The following is a 13,001-nucleotide window of genomic DNA, read 5'->3' as shown; positions in this document are numbered from 1 at the left end:
GTTTTAAGCTCGACAGCCCAGTGGGGACATTAAACAGTATGTAGCACTGGTGCAATTATGTGTAAATTGAACACATTTCTCCCTGCACTATAATATATCTTTTCTGTAGAGTATAGGTTGAAAATATTTTTTTGATGTAATATGCCATGACTCAGTTACCTGACATTTCAACTTGTCTGTTTATTATTTTGCCAAATCAAACGAGCCTCATCACCTCATCGTTTTCTCATAGTTATTTTGCCGTGTACTTCGCAAATTTCTCCAGGAAATGTGAATTGATATTACCCATTATCTCAGTGAGACAGACACAGCTGTGGAGTTAGTAATATTATAGCACATTCTAAGACTGGTGTTTGCACACGAGAGATAGCACAAATGTACAGTAGAGTAGAGCTGACTGTCGTTGGGCGTGTTCCGAAGAGATTTTGAAGATCTGTGCCGAGTTAGAAACGACAGCAGACCCTTCAAGTGTTTGAATAGATTTGTGTAGATTTAGATGTCTTTTGAGGACAGATGGCTTCCTTTTTCTTAACTGTGCAGATGTCTGAAAGCATGACTTGTGTAGACTTCAGACCAGGCATGTTGGGATGCCCTGTTCTACAGCTTGTAATAAAGGAGTATCTTAGTTATCTCTATATCGTAACCAATGCTACTGTCTGGGCCATCTTGATTAAGACCTTCCTCATCTACATCATATTTTAAAATTGTTCATTAAAGTGAACTTTGTTGACATCCTCCAGTGAAGGTGTTGTCTGTTAGAAGAATGACCCTTCATTTTGTGAAAGCCCTGCTAGCCTATAGCGTGTAAGCATTAAGCAAGGCATTCAGAAGGGAACTTGCATCAGTTAAATCGTAAATAGGTCAAATATTCGTAGATCTATTCTGGTGCTACTTTATTAGTCCGACAGCCTAATTTTGCTCTTAGTGGAAGCACTGGGGGGACTGGTGGAAAACCAGTATGCATTTGCTCATGCAGGTGAATTCAGCATGAAAAAGAGAACAGATTCATCAACAGAAGGGTTTTAAGAGCTCCCACAGTTTGAGTGTTTGAGTGCGCAGTTAGAACAAAGTGACCTTACTGTAATATCATTTTCATCATCCTAGTCTGATGTGATCTTCACAATTTGTAAATGCAAAAGATCATTTTAATTTATTCAGCACATTTCGTCTTGTACCAAAATGATTCCACATGCACATACTTATGATAAACGTAGTATGGTAGTCCAGTATTACCATATTACTTCCATACTTCCCCTTCCATATAGAAGAATTCTGCTTAAAATCAATAACTATTAATTAATCTCTATTTTGCCTATTTGATTCATTTCTGGAAACTCTTATATTAGAAATGAGAAATTTGGCCAAATGAGAAAAGAATCAGAAATCAGATTACATGTTCCCATTGTACAATTATTTTACCAAAAAACACAACAACAAGAAAAACAACGACAACAAGCTTTCTTTCTGTTCATCGTAGACAAAAGTTTTTGTTTTGATATTTGTATGTAAAATATATGACTTTTAGGCATGCAATAACTGATTACTGCACTATGGAATGGTTACTGAATGGGAATATTGTAGGATACTCATTGAAGACTAATAATGTTTGCTTTCATATTAGCATCTTTTATGTGAAAACACCAGATCCTCAGTGTAAGCCACTGGACATGATAAATACTCCACTTTCCTTTGTAATGTTTCTAATTCCGTAATTGCTCATTGTGGATCATTTTAGTTGTTTAGTTTGCACCTGTAAAACTGACTAATTGAAGATAACACATAAACCTCCACATAATCCAACCGCTTTGTCCTTAATGGCAAGAAAGTAAAGCAAGGACACAATGCTCTATTAATATAATTCTGAAAAACATTTCATACAGTTTACTGACCAGTGAGCTCATAGTGCCGTGTGATAGTATTGATAAATCTTACATTTTGTACAGCCAGTTGCGTGAATTGTATGAATGCATGGAGCTGAACGGTTGTTGAGTTAAAATGGCAGATCTTTACCATTTTCTCTATAGTATTACTGTAGGTCAACTGAGCAAGTCCTTAGCATCTTTACCAAGGACAAAATAATAGTTTCTAATAGAAATGAGTTTTTTGTCCTGTTAGAAGATGAGTGTAAATGTAACGGTGGGTGTGTTTGAAACAGACGGAGCCGCAGAGCTGTGGTGTGCAACTGTAGCCATTCAGGGCCGTTCAGGGCCATTCAGGGCCATTCAGGGCCAATATTACATTCAAATACATGTCATTTAGCTGACGCTTTTATCCAAAGCGACTTACTGTTGATTATACTAAGCAGGAGACAGTCGTCAAGCAGTATGGGGTTAAGGGCCTTGCTCAAGGGCCCAACAGCTGTGGGGTTCTTATCGTGGCTACACCGGGGAACCACCGACCTTGCGTGTCCCAGTCATGCAACTTAACAAATGATTCTGATAGTATGAATCTCAGTACAAGCAGGTGTGAGAAGTGGGTGTGTCTGGACAGAAAGCGTCATGTGACCTGTCATTTTGATTGAGTTCCTGGTTTACGATGACGCGTACAGGCATGCCCAGTCCTGCCGAATCCTGATTTCTGTTATTGCGGGGTTCATGAGGCTGAAACGAGCCTTCTGCAAACTTTACACAACACAATGGAGAGAAATACAATAAAATGATTGGGTCACAGTCACCTTTAGATTTGTCCCCAGATCTGAATATGTAAATACCTGAAATCACATTTCTCTTACATGTGCGTAGATGCACTAGCTATGTGAAGCCAATTTTGAATAGAGCCAAACCGACCTGTTTTCATGATTTCCAAGAGGAAATGATTTGGTCTGCTTGGGAAGACTGCTCCTGTTGATTTCTTTCTTTACACTGTCCCATGCTGCACTGTAAGGCATTGTAAAGCGTGAGGTATTCAAAATGTTAAGCCTTTTGCTCTTTACTTGTATAACTGCAGTAGGGTACAATGCAAGATTTACTGTGAGCCTGCCACTGAAATAATTGTTCATCACCCCCAATTAACTGCACATATTTCTGTACACATCGAGCACATTAACGTCCTCACTTGCAAAGAATATTTAAAAAGTTATTCTGTAAATATTCTTTAGATCAGATAAGTAAATAATTCTTATCATGGAGTCCCCAACATCCCTCTTTTGTGTTGTCCGTTTTCTGCGTAGATTTTTCAGGTGCACTGTACATTTTTATCTGATGTCAAAGTTCATTTAGCCTTTGTTCCTTCATTTGCAGCCACATTTTTTTTAAAGAAAAGTATTTGCTGTAGGGATATTAATTGGGCATTTGCATAAGCTGAACTTTATCGCTGTGGCATGCTTTTCCCAGCATGCAGAGCGTTTTACGGAGATGTCCAGCTCCTTGGTGGAGATGCTTTAGGGAGCATACACCATCTTTCCCCTTTAGAGTGATGTCACATTTCAGATTAATTTTACTTTTGACATTTTATTTTATTCAATTTTATTTAATTTAATTCCAGAATCAGCTTTATACAAATGGAGTAAACCCTGTGCAATATTTTTGCAGTATTATTAGTCATACAGTCATTGGCATAATCTATATTTCAGCACTGTACAAAATTGTATTGTTCTGTCTGCGGACAATTATAACAGGATTTGCAGGCATTGAAAGTAAACCTGAACAAACAAAATACCAGTTTATTAATGTAAATCATTCTTTCTGATGGGAAAGATGAGCCATGCTGCCATTTATTTTCTGGCCCTTTTTAGATTGTAATGCAAGAAGTAGCATTTGTTCTTATTTCTGTGTCACGTCAAGGTTCTGTTTAATGAGCAGGCCTTGATACTGGGCGATTATAAACTTGCATGTCAACAATAACATCTGCATTTTCTTTATTGCTTACATTGGTGCGTACATTATTCACCTTTAGGTGTGTAAAAAAACAACAGATACATGAAAATCAATCCTTAATCCCATACTGACTGATGACTGACCATTCTGACATATAGGGATGCAGGCAGCCTTTCGGTCACAAACACAAAGCATTATTGCATTAAGAGGTGACATATTTAAGTGGTTATCCGATGTCATCACAGATGCTGTTTGCTGTATGCATGTAACACCGACACGAGAGGTGGGCACCGTGGCAACACAGGCAGCCGAGTAAAACAATTTTACAATCTTCCTTTGATTGCTCCACTTTCGTTTTATCCCCTTTCTTCCCCAGGTCCCAAGAATACAAATTCTCAATTATGTGCAGTATTCTATAAAAGGCATGCTGGTAAAAAAGAGTAAATTTAAAATAAAAAGAGAATCATTTACTATGCAAATGTGTACAGTGCTGCATGCTGTTGCTTCTCCTCTCTCACTGCTTAGCGGCTTCATCGGAGTTCAAAGTTCAAATGAAAATTGTGTTGTTATTTTTGTGGAAGACGACATTTAAAAAGGGAAATGCAAAACTGCATGCATAATATAACATTTTAATTTATGAGATTAAATAAAAAGAATATGTTTTATGGGAAATAGATGTATAAAAAAAAACAATCTAGCTGCATTTAAAAAGTTTTCTTTTCTAAAATAAATGGGAACTCTAAAAATGTCTCCAACATTCTTCTTCTTTTCTTCTGAACTCTTCTGCAGCTGTGAGTCACCGTCTGAAGTATTTCCTTTCATTGTGACATGAGTTGAATGGGCACTCTTTGTTTTGGCTACTGCTTACGTCACTGACATTTTCTTTAAAACAAAAAGGGAAAGGGTGTCACTTAAAAATCTGCCCATCATAATACATTCACTAGATCACTCGGCAACAAAAGGCCTATCCTTGTCTTGCGCTTGTTTACCGATGTCTGTATTGGTTTCTTTTATTATTCAAAAAGAAGTGTTTAATTTGATGTTCTCAGTACACACATCAATAGTCCTTAAATGTAAAAGTCCTGCTAGTATACATTCTTGGAGCACTTACTCCAAGAGTAGAACCTCCTAATTTTAAAATACAAATATGTTGATATATGTTGATTAATGCGTATAGGCTGAGAATGGCCAAGTGTTTACAGGTCTTCGGTCCACAAATGCACTGAACATCATAATCAATCGCAGCTAAATATTGCTTTTAACTTTTTTACACAACATTAATGGCATTTTGGCAGACTGGATAAGAGCGACGTACAGTTGATTAGACTAAGGAGGAGACAATCCTCCCCTGGTGCAATGCAGGGTTAAGGGCCTTTGCTCAAGGGCCCAACAGCTGTACAGATCTTATTGTGGCTACACTGGGGATCGAACCACCGACCTTGTGGCTCCCAGTCATGTACCACTATGCTACAGGCCACCGCTTCTTTAGTTTCTCTCCCAAGTCCTTAGAGTGGCAGCCATTTTAGTGTAACAGGGATACCGCAGTAAGCATGACTGTTCAAGCCCAGGGCTGAGTTGGTACAATGAAGCTAAAATCAGTGATGTGTGAAGATGATCGGACAAGAGATTGTATGCTGGTGCAAAACTTTGCTTACCTTTCACAAGACCTGTTAGGAATGCAGTCCAATCACGCTGGCCTTACCTGACTGAAAGTGCATACACTGTAAGCAGCCACGCTGTGCTGGAATAGGTATCTGAAGTGTCTCAACTTGTAGCTCAAACTTCATTTGCTTTGTGATTTTCACAATTGTCTGGGCAAGTATTGCTGACATTCAGAGAGAATACAGTCATCAGTCATGTTGTTCGCAGTTATTCACAGTTCCTAAGGACCGTGTACCATGCTGTTGTTTTAGGGTACCTGGTCAAATTGAGTTATATGTCTCGACCATATAAACCTTAGAATTGTTAGGCTCAAACGCAAGTTGCACCATTCTCACACCTATCAAATGAACGACCACGCAAAAACATTTATGAATAATACAATTATATAAACATTTAAGTAATTACATTATTTAGGTAATACAAACTAGCCTGACATGAATTCAGACATAATTTACCTAACAGTTTTTCGATGATCCAGGTTCAGCTTATGTACATTTAACTCCAGCCCCGGTGGTTTTACCTTATAAGTTGATACTGTTCCACGGTCAGCGCCGTGCTCGCACAACCAGCAGGGCTGGGCAGACGAGGTGCGCATGCGTGCTCTGATGACGATTACTGTGCCTAGTTCGCGTAGACTGCATTGGAGACCTCCGGCTGTGTGAAGTGGAAGAATTTATCGAGCTTTACGGTCAATATCTCGGTTTGACAGAATATTATGTGACATTTCAGATCTTGCTGAACAGTGGTACTGATATAAACTGAAGATGTGTTCCTTCATGATCGTGTCTCCAACGAATATGGACATTACCCCTCGCTATATCGCAATGGAAAAGTGCCAGGTTGTCAGATCAGACAGGTACTGATTCCATTTGTACGTCCAGGGCCAGTGTTAGCTAGCTAGCTAGCCTAGCTAGCGATATTGTTTTCACGTTGACAGAGGCTTGCTTGCCTCCGAAGGCCCTCGGCAGCAATGGGAATCCTTTTCACCAAGCTATGGAGGCTTTTTAACCATCAAGGCAAGTACAAATGTGTTCTTTGTAATGTAATTTTAATTTGGTTCTTTGGAATGTGAATGATTTGTATGCCATAGGCGTTAACGGGATAGCTGCTTCGCTAGCAACCTATTGTGAAGAGGCGAGTTAACTAGCTGGCTAGTAAGAAGACCAATTCGAGTGATTTCAAACCGTGAACACTGTAGCCAGCTCGCAAATCATCGCTAAGGTACCAACCTACGGGATTTAATTACCGCTATAGCTAGCAAACATAGCATTGGACGAAAAGTTCAAATAACATAACTGTCATACCGAGTTGTCGGTTTTGTATCGCGAGTTTGAGAAGTCTCGACTCGCTCCCTTCCAGCTGTTTTTGCCAAGCTGGAATAGTTTCTCTGTCAATGGCTGATGTTTCAATCAAGCTTGCTAGCTAGCATACTAGCTAACGTTAACGCTGTATCATTCGCACATTCAGTTCCCTAACTAGCTAACACGTTAGTCCAGTTCAGTCATGAATGAACGGACGTCCGTTGTAAATAAGTAATTGTGTTGTAGCATAAATGGCAAAGTGACGTGTAACGTTAGCTAGCTAATCAATAAACCGTGACAATTCAGAGCGCCATCGACTCCCTTATGTAGCTAACGTAACGTACGTGTGATCTCCCATCTACTAATTTGTTAACGTCAGCCAAGTTAGTTACAGTCTGGCTAGCTGAGTTCGTAAAGTTAAACGTTAGCTAGCTTGACAACCAGGCTTTTTCTGCTGACCAGTTGGCGTGAACAATGTGACATTTTAGGTAGCTAGTTGTAGTAACACTAGCGTACATTTTTCCATCAGCATAACTTAATGTATAAAACATCGGCCTAATGTTAAGTGTAATGCACAACTTTAGTGCATTTAATAGTAATGCGCGCTTACTTTGGTTCGGCTCGAGTAGTCTTATGGAAGCTAACGTTAGTAACGTTATTTAATTATGTGGCACCAGGGGCTGCAGTTTACAGATGGAGCCTTTATCCACAACGATCATGTAGCTGTTAACACCTCTAACTGGACCCTGGCTTAAGATTCACGGGGAGGAAGTGTGACTTTCTCTCTAATAAAGAAGAAATGAAAGTGTGAAATTGCTGATGCGTTGTAAGAAAACATCTGTTACCCCCAAGTCCTTGTATTTCTGGGACATGCAGATGCACGGAACACGCCATGTGAATTCCTCAAAAGTTGGAAGTAGATCTATTATCTATTATTTGTGAACTCTCTGTACCAATTGCCTTACTTTTTGGAATGGTTGTGAGATGCTGTTACCTCGTTCACATTTCATGAATAGCTCTGCAGGCTCAAGTTCTCAGTTATGAGATTGTCTTGCATTATTCTTTTTTATTTATTTATTTTTAATAGTGTTTTTAATACATCCTATCCTTTAAACAGCCTTTGTTGCGTCCCAATAAAGATGCCATTGTGCTGGTCTGGCACCCTGCAGGCGTTACAGTAGTCTTTTCAGTTCGTGTCCGGCCTGGGAATGCACCGAGGCCCAGCGTATTTGCCCAGGGTCGGTGCGGAGATCCAGACGGTAGCATGCGATACGCGCTCCTCCATTATAAATGATTTTGTCCTCCGCGAACCTCAAGCCTTGCGCACCTGTCCAATCACAGACTGCGGAATGTTTCCATGCTGGCCTCGTGAGCCTCGGCTCTGGTTTCCTTAGAAAGGTAACGGGCCCAGAACAACGATACTGGTTGTACTGGCTCAGCTAATTATTTTACCGTTATTTTACCGTTTTGTTGTGTTTTTGTGGTTTGTTTTTAAGCCTTGTCGAATGGAATTGATGTGTGTCTCATGAACAGACACCATGTGCCTTTGCAAAAATGTCAACACCCCAAGCTATTTTTATAACTTCCTCTCGTCCACTTCCTGTCTGCCAGCTCTGGCGTTGACAAAACGGTAAAGTCTGCATTTATATAGCGCCTTTATCCAAAGCGCCGTATGATTTGTGCTTCTCATTCTCCCATTCGCACTCACACACCAATGGCGATTGGCTGCCATGCAAGGCGCCAACCAGCTCGTCAGGAACAATTGGGGGTTAGATGTCGTGCTAAGGCACACACTCAAGGCAGGTTCGAACCGGGATCCAACTGCCAGACAACTGCTCTTATCTCCTGAGCAAATGTCGCCCCATTAAATGGCTTAAAAGTCAGAACTTGGTGTTTGCTGCCATGGTTTTAAAATGGCCGAACGGTTTTTAATGATCCGGGTGACGAGAGCACCTTTGACCCCGTTCCTCCTCCTTTATACGGAATTGTAAAATTCCCTTCGACTGGCATCGGTTCTGCATCCGGCAGCGTTTGAGAAATATTTCCACTTTCAGGAAGACTGTTCAGGGCTCTGCGCTAGCGTTTTCCCACGGAGCATTTGTGCTCCTGAGTTTCAAAGAAATGAGCGTGCTAATGCATTCCGCACAGGAGATGTGGCTCCTAAATGATTTTTTTCACCGAACACATCAGCTTTCATGAGGGAATGCACCTAAAATGGAGGCACAAGTCGAGCCCTGCTCTCTCTGCTTTCTTGCGGGCTGTTTGTTGACGTCCGGAGACTGTCCGGATTCTGAGACTTATGTTCATTGGCTGTCAGCGGGACATGGATGGTCAGCAGTGCATCACCAGAAGGCCGCAGTCCTGGCTCATATTGATTGAGCGGCTGTAAGAATGGGTTCCATTAGAGAAAATTACCGTCTTAATGGCTGCATTTTGTGTTCGAAATCGGTGAGTATCGATTTATCTTTTATCTAGTTTCACGAAGCTTATGCAATAGCATGTCAAAACCCCTCCCAATGGTCCACAACCTGCAACATACAGCTACATAACATACAGTTTTACTGTTATGTTATTTCTTTTGGAAAACATTTTATATCATAAGTATAATCAAAACCTTCCTGTGGAGGAATATATTTGGTGTTTATTTGAAATTTTTATGGTGCATTTTTGGTCCAATTAGTACCTTTTAAAATCCTGTATTTTTTGTACATTGTACAATGGCAAAATTATGTACAAAAATAACTTAGAAAATAGTTATTAGACTCATCATTTGGATCATTGAATAACGATTATTACAATGCCAAGATGTTGTTGATGCCAAGTACTTCTAAATTTGAATTGCAGCAAATATCATGCCTGTATACAAATCATTTATTTGTGGAAAGTATCTGGAAGATCTTTTGTGTGGATTCACATGCGTATCACAGAAACTGTGGCTGTGGCTAGCCCCCTGAGGACCACGTTTTGGCCAGTTTGCCCTAAACAGTGCAGTGGACTCTGTGTGGCGATCTGAACAGATACTCCTCCAGTGGGAAATAACCGTTAATGGGTCCTTTATTGCATTTTTGTTGCCGTGCACTCTGGTGAAAATGTCGATCCTGGGCCCCTGGTCAGATGAAGGCTGCTCGAACCTGACCTGACTTAGCTGTGTGTGTGGGGGTGTGAATGTGTGTGTGTGTGTGTTAATGTGTCTGTGTTTGTTGATGCCTGTGAGTTTGTGTGTTGTTTTATTGGTTTTTTTAATTTCTTACAATTTAAAATCTTTTTTCTTTTTTAAAACACACTCAATGACACAAAATAATAATTTTAACAAAAAACAAGCACTAAATGAATTAAATGAAACCTAACTTTCAACAAAACGTGTGCAAACGGATAATTAAACAAATGAAAACCAAGTCTTTAGAAAAATCATATCACAACAAAAGGAAAGCAACAAAGTGAGTTTAAAAAAAAACCCTAACCTAACCTAACCCTAACCCAAGGATATATATATATTTTTTTATTCATCTTGCTCGGGTTCAGCAGGTGTGTTTGTGTGTGCTTGCTTGAATGCTTTCCAGTGTGTGTGTGACTGAGTTTGTGTGAATGCATGTGTGCATGTATGTCTTTTGAGTGTGTGTTGATGTGTCCGTGTCTGTTGCGCCTTTGTGAGCGAGTGTGTGTGAGTGCGTGTGGGATCGCTTGCCAGGGTGAGTGTGAGCTACTGTGAATGCTTGCGTCTGTGCATGCATGTGTGTGAGTGTGTGCTCATTTGTCTGTGTCTGTTGATGTGTGCGAGTTTGTGTTTGCGCGTGCAAGTGCGTGTATGAGTGTGTTTGCATGTGATAGATCTTTTAGCTAGTCTGGCTTACTGCTGAAGTGCTGCTGAAAAATAGCACCACCTCCCCGCAGCCCAGGAAGAAAGAGAGAAATCCTTATTTTTTTAAAATTTCCTTTGTTTTCTCCCTTTTTTGAGGTGGTGGGGAGTGTCTGGGAGTGGTCAGTGCACCCGGGTAAATGCGCCGCTGCACTACGGATGGCTTTCCGTGGGCAAGGGAGCCCTAGACACGGGCTGAGGTCAAGGTGGCAGTGGAACCGCGGTGTCCGCTTGCCCCTGTGGTGCACCAAGCCCCCCGTCCCCCTGAGGACCCGGCTATAGTGCAGCGACAGACCGGCAGAGTGCTGCTCCACCCAAGCAGCAGGGCGTTCGTTGACGTTCTTCTGTCGCCCGGCATAGACCGTCGTTGCTGTCCTAAGCGAAAGAGTGTGAACGCACACACGTCGCCCCAGGGTGTACGCCGAATGACGCTGGTCCAGTGCACACAATGGTTCAGAGTGCCGCTCTGCCTCTCTGACTGTAAGCTGGCCTGATGGTCGCATGGTCCAGAAACCAGCCCACCGCCCAGTGGAGGCCCTGATCATCTCTTCTGTCTCCTCAGAGAGGAGGAGGAGGAGGAGGAGGAGGAGGAGGAGGGGGGTGGGTGGGGGGGGACTTTGAGCTGTGCAGCAGAGCACTTCTGAACGACCTTTGACCCTCTGCAGGAGCGTGGGCAGGAGCATATGTCAACATAAACATTGATCTGAAACGGACTCCTCGTTTTAAACCTGGTGCCCTGTGCTCTCATCCTGTCCCTGTCATTAATCAGGTCACCCGTGTGGATAATATTGTGCTATAGACAAGCACACTGCTACAGACTATAATCCCTTTCCTGTCCTGGAAATGTGACAGATATTTAAGATATTTCAGATATTTTCTGATCTTTTTGATATTTCAGGTTTTGTGAGATGTGCGTCTTGCAGAGATTGGTTGTGGTCAGGGGTGTCCCATTCAGCTCCTGGCTGCCTGCCCTAGGGGTGTGATCTGATTTTGGCTCCTCCCTCACCCCCCTCATTCCCAGAGAATAGCGGAGCTTGACTTTTTTTAAAGATTGTCTGACCTGCAATCAAGAAACACTTTGCCGTGGTGCATTGTGGGTAACACCGGAAGGTGATAATTAGCTAATTTGACTGACGAAGCTGGAGCGTGGCCTCCTGGGAAATGTAGTGTGCCTGGCTCTCCTGGCTTGTGTTAGGGCAAGAGGAGATCATCAGCTGTTCCTCAGATAAACAGACATTATGGTGCGTGAAGCTACGGCCAATCGCACGCCTTCTCTGTGAGTTGACTGACAGCCAGTGGCTTGCCTTGACTTAAATAGCCCGTGGGTAAATTGCACTTATGTACTCGGTAATGGATATGCCCACTGGAGTTATAATGCCCCCGGGGGCAGTACGGTGCTTACAGTTTCATGTCTTCTGTTTCAGCCGATGCGTTCTAATTAAGGGCCGTGACTGACAGGAGTGTCTTTTCTCATTTCTTATAATTTCTCAAGTAGCCTCTTCTCAAATCGTCGCAGTCCGGTTATGCGGATATACGAAGCGGCTGTGTTCGGCTTCGACCGTTGCTCCGTGCGCGTGTTATTGTTTATGTGATTCGCGGGCTTTATTCGTCCGCCTCTTCGAATTATTTTAGATCAATACACTCTCAAAATGGATCTGTTGAAAACAATGTACTATGTAGCCTACACCTCAATGTCTAGCTAAGGGCAACACGTTTTGTGTTATTGTGGCAAAGAAAATTATTTGGTAACGCATACATTGTATATTTGTAACATAAAAGTGATAACTTTGAGAGAAAATGTGTTGAAAGTAATACAAAAGTAGTGACACAAAAAGTATGTTTGATATTAACACATCCGTTTTGAGAGTGTATCCGTTAGCACTGTCTGAGGACACTTGCATTCACGCCGCTAGCGCTTTAACTGCTCCTCCGCTGGGAAGCCTCTTTCACGGCCACACCAGATTAGCCTCTGCACCCCTGTTCCTGGAATTGTACAACTATAGCCTCTTCAGACCATGGGTAACGACTAACGGATGATGTTAGCGATTTTTCCCCAGTTTAACTTTTTTATTTTGGAACATCGGGAACTTTTTCTGGAACTTGAACTTTTTCCCAGAATTTTCCAGATCGATTAACCCCAGATTAATTCCTGGTGGTTGACGGGACTGTTGTGAATGGACTAAAATTAGAGTAGAATTACGAGGAATTCGCGCCGTCCCGGCGCTGGAGAAACACCGTCGCTGACGGCTGTGAAATCGGGCTAACTTTGGCACGATTCTGTCACAGTTTTGCTGAAACGTTGACAGCCGTTTATCTCCGTGGAGAAAAAAAGCGCGCCGCGGTTTCACGTTTGATTAGTTGCGATGG

The 13,001-nt window shown here is 41.8% G+C and overlaps 1 protein-coding gene and 1 long non-coding RNA gene across 2 annotated transcripts in view; one reads left to right on the top strand and one right to left on the bottom strand.

The window, feature by feature from the left end:
- Positions 1 to 5,282: 5,282 nt before the first annotated feature.
- On the bottom strand, positions 5,283 to 7,059 carry LOC133125242 (uncharacterized). The gene is made up of 3 exons (XR_009708395.1): positions 6,782 to 7,059; positions 5,998 to 6,131; positions 5,283 to 5,640 (listed from the first exon to the last, which is right to left on the bottom strand). It is a non-coding gene; the product is annotated as an uncharacterized LOC133125242 (long non-coding RNA).
- The window catches only part of arl5a (ADP-ribosylation factor-like 5A), a 13,273-nt gene continuing 6,337 nt past the window's right edge, over positions 6,066 to 13,001 (top strand). Inside the window, exon 1 of the mRNA XM_061237011.1 lies at positions 6,066 to 6,493. Within this exon, the coding sequence (XP_061092995.1) occupies positions 6,448 to 6,493 (46 nt within the window). The 5' untranslated portion in view covers positions 6,066 to 6,447. The remainder of the gene's footprint in view (positions 6,494 to 13,001) is intronic.

This window comes from Conger conger, chromosome 3 (assembly GCF_963514075.1).
Source record: "Conger conger chromosome 3, fConCon1.1, whole genome shotgun sequence".
NCBI classification, from domain to species: Eukaryota; Metazoa; Chordata; class Actinopteri; order Anguilliformes; family Congridae; genus Conger; species Conger conger.
This window is presented reverse-complemented; position numbering and strand designations above follow the sequence as displayed.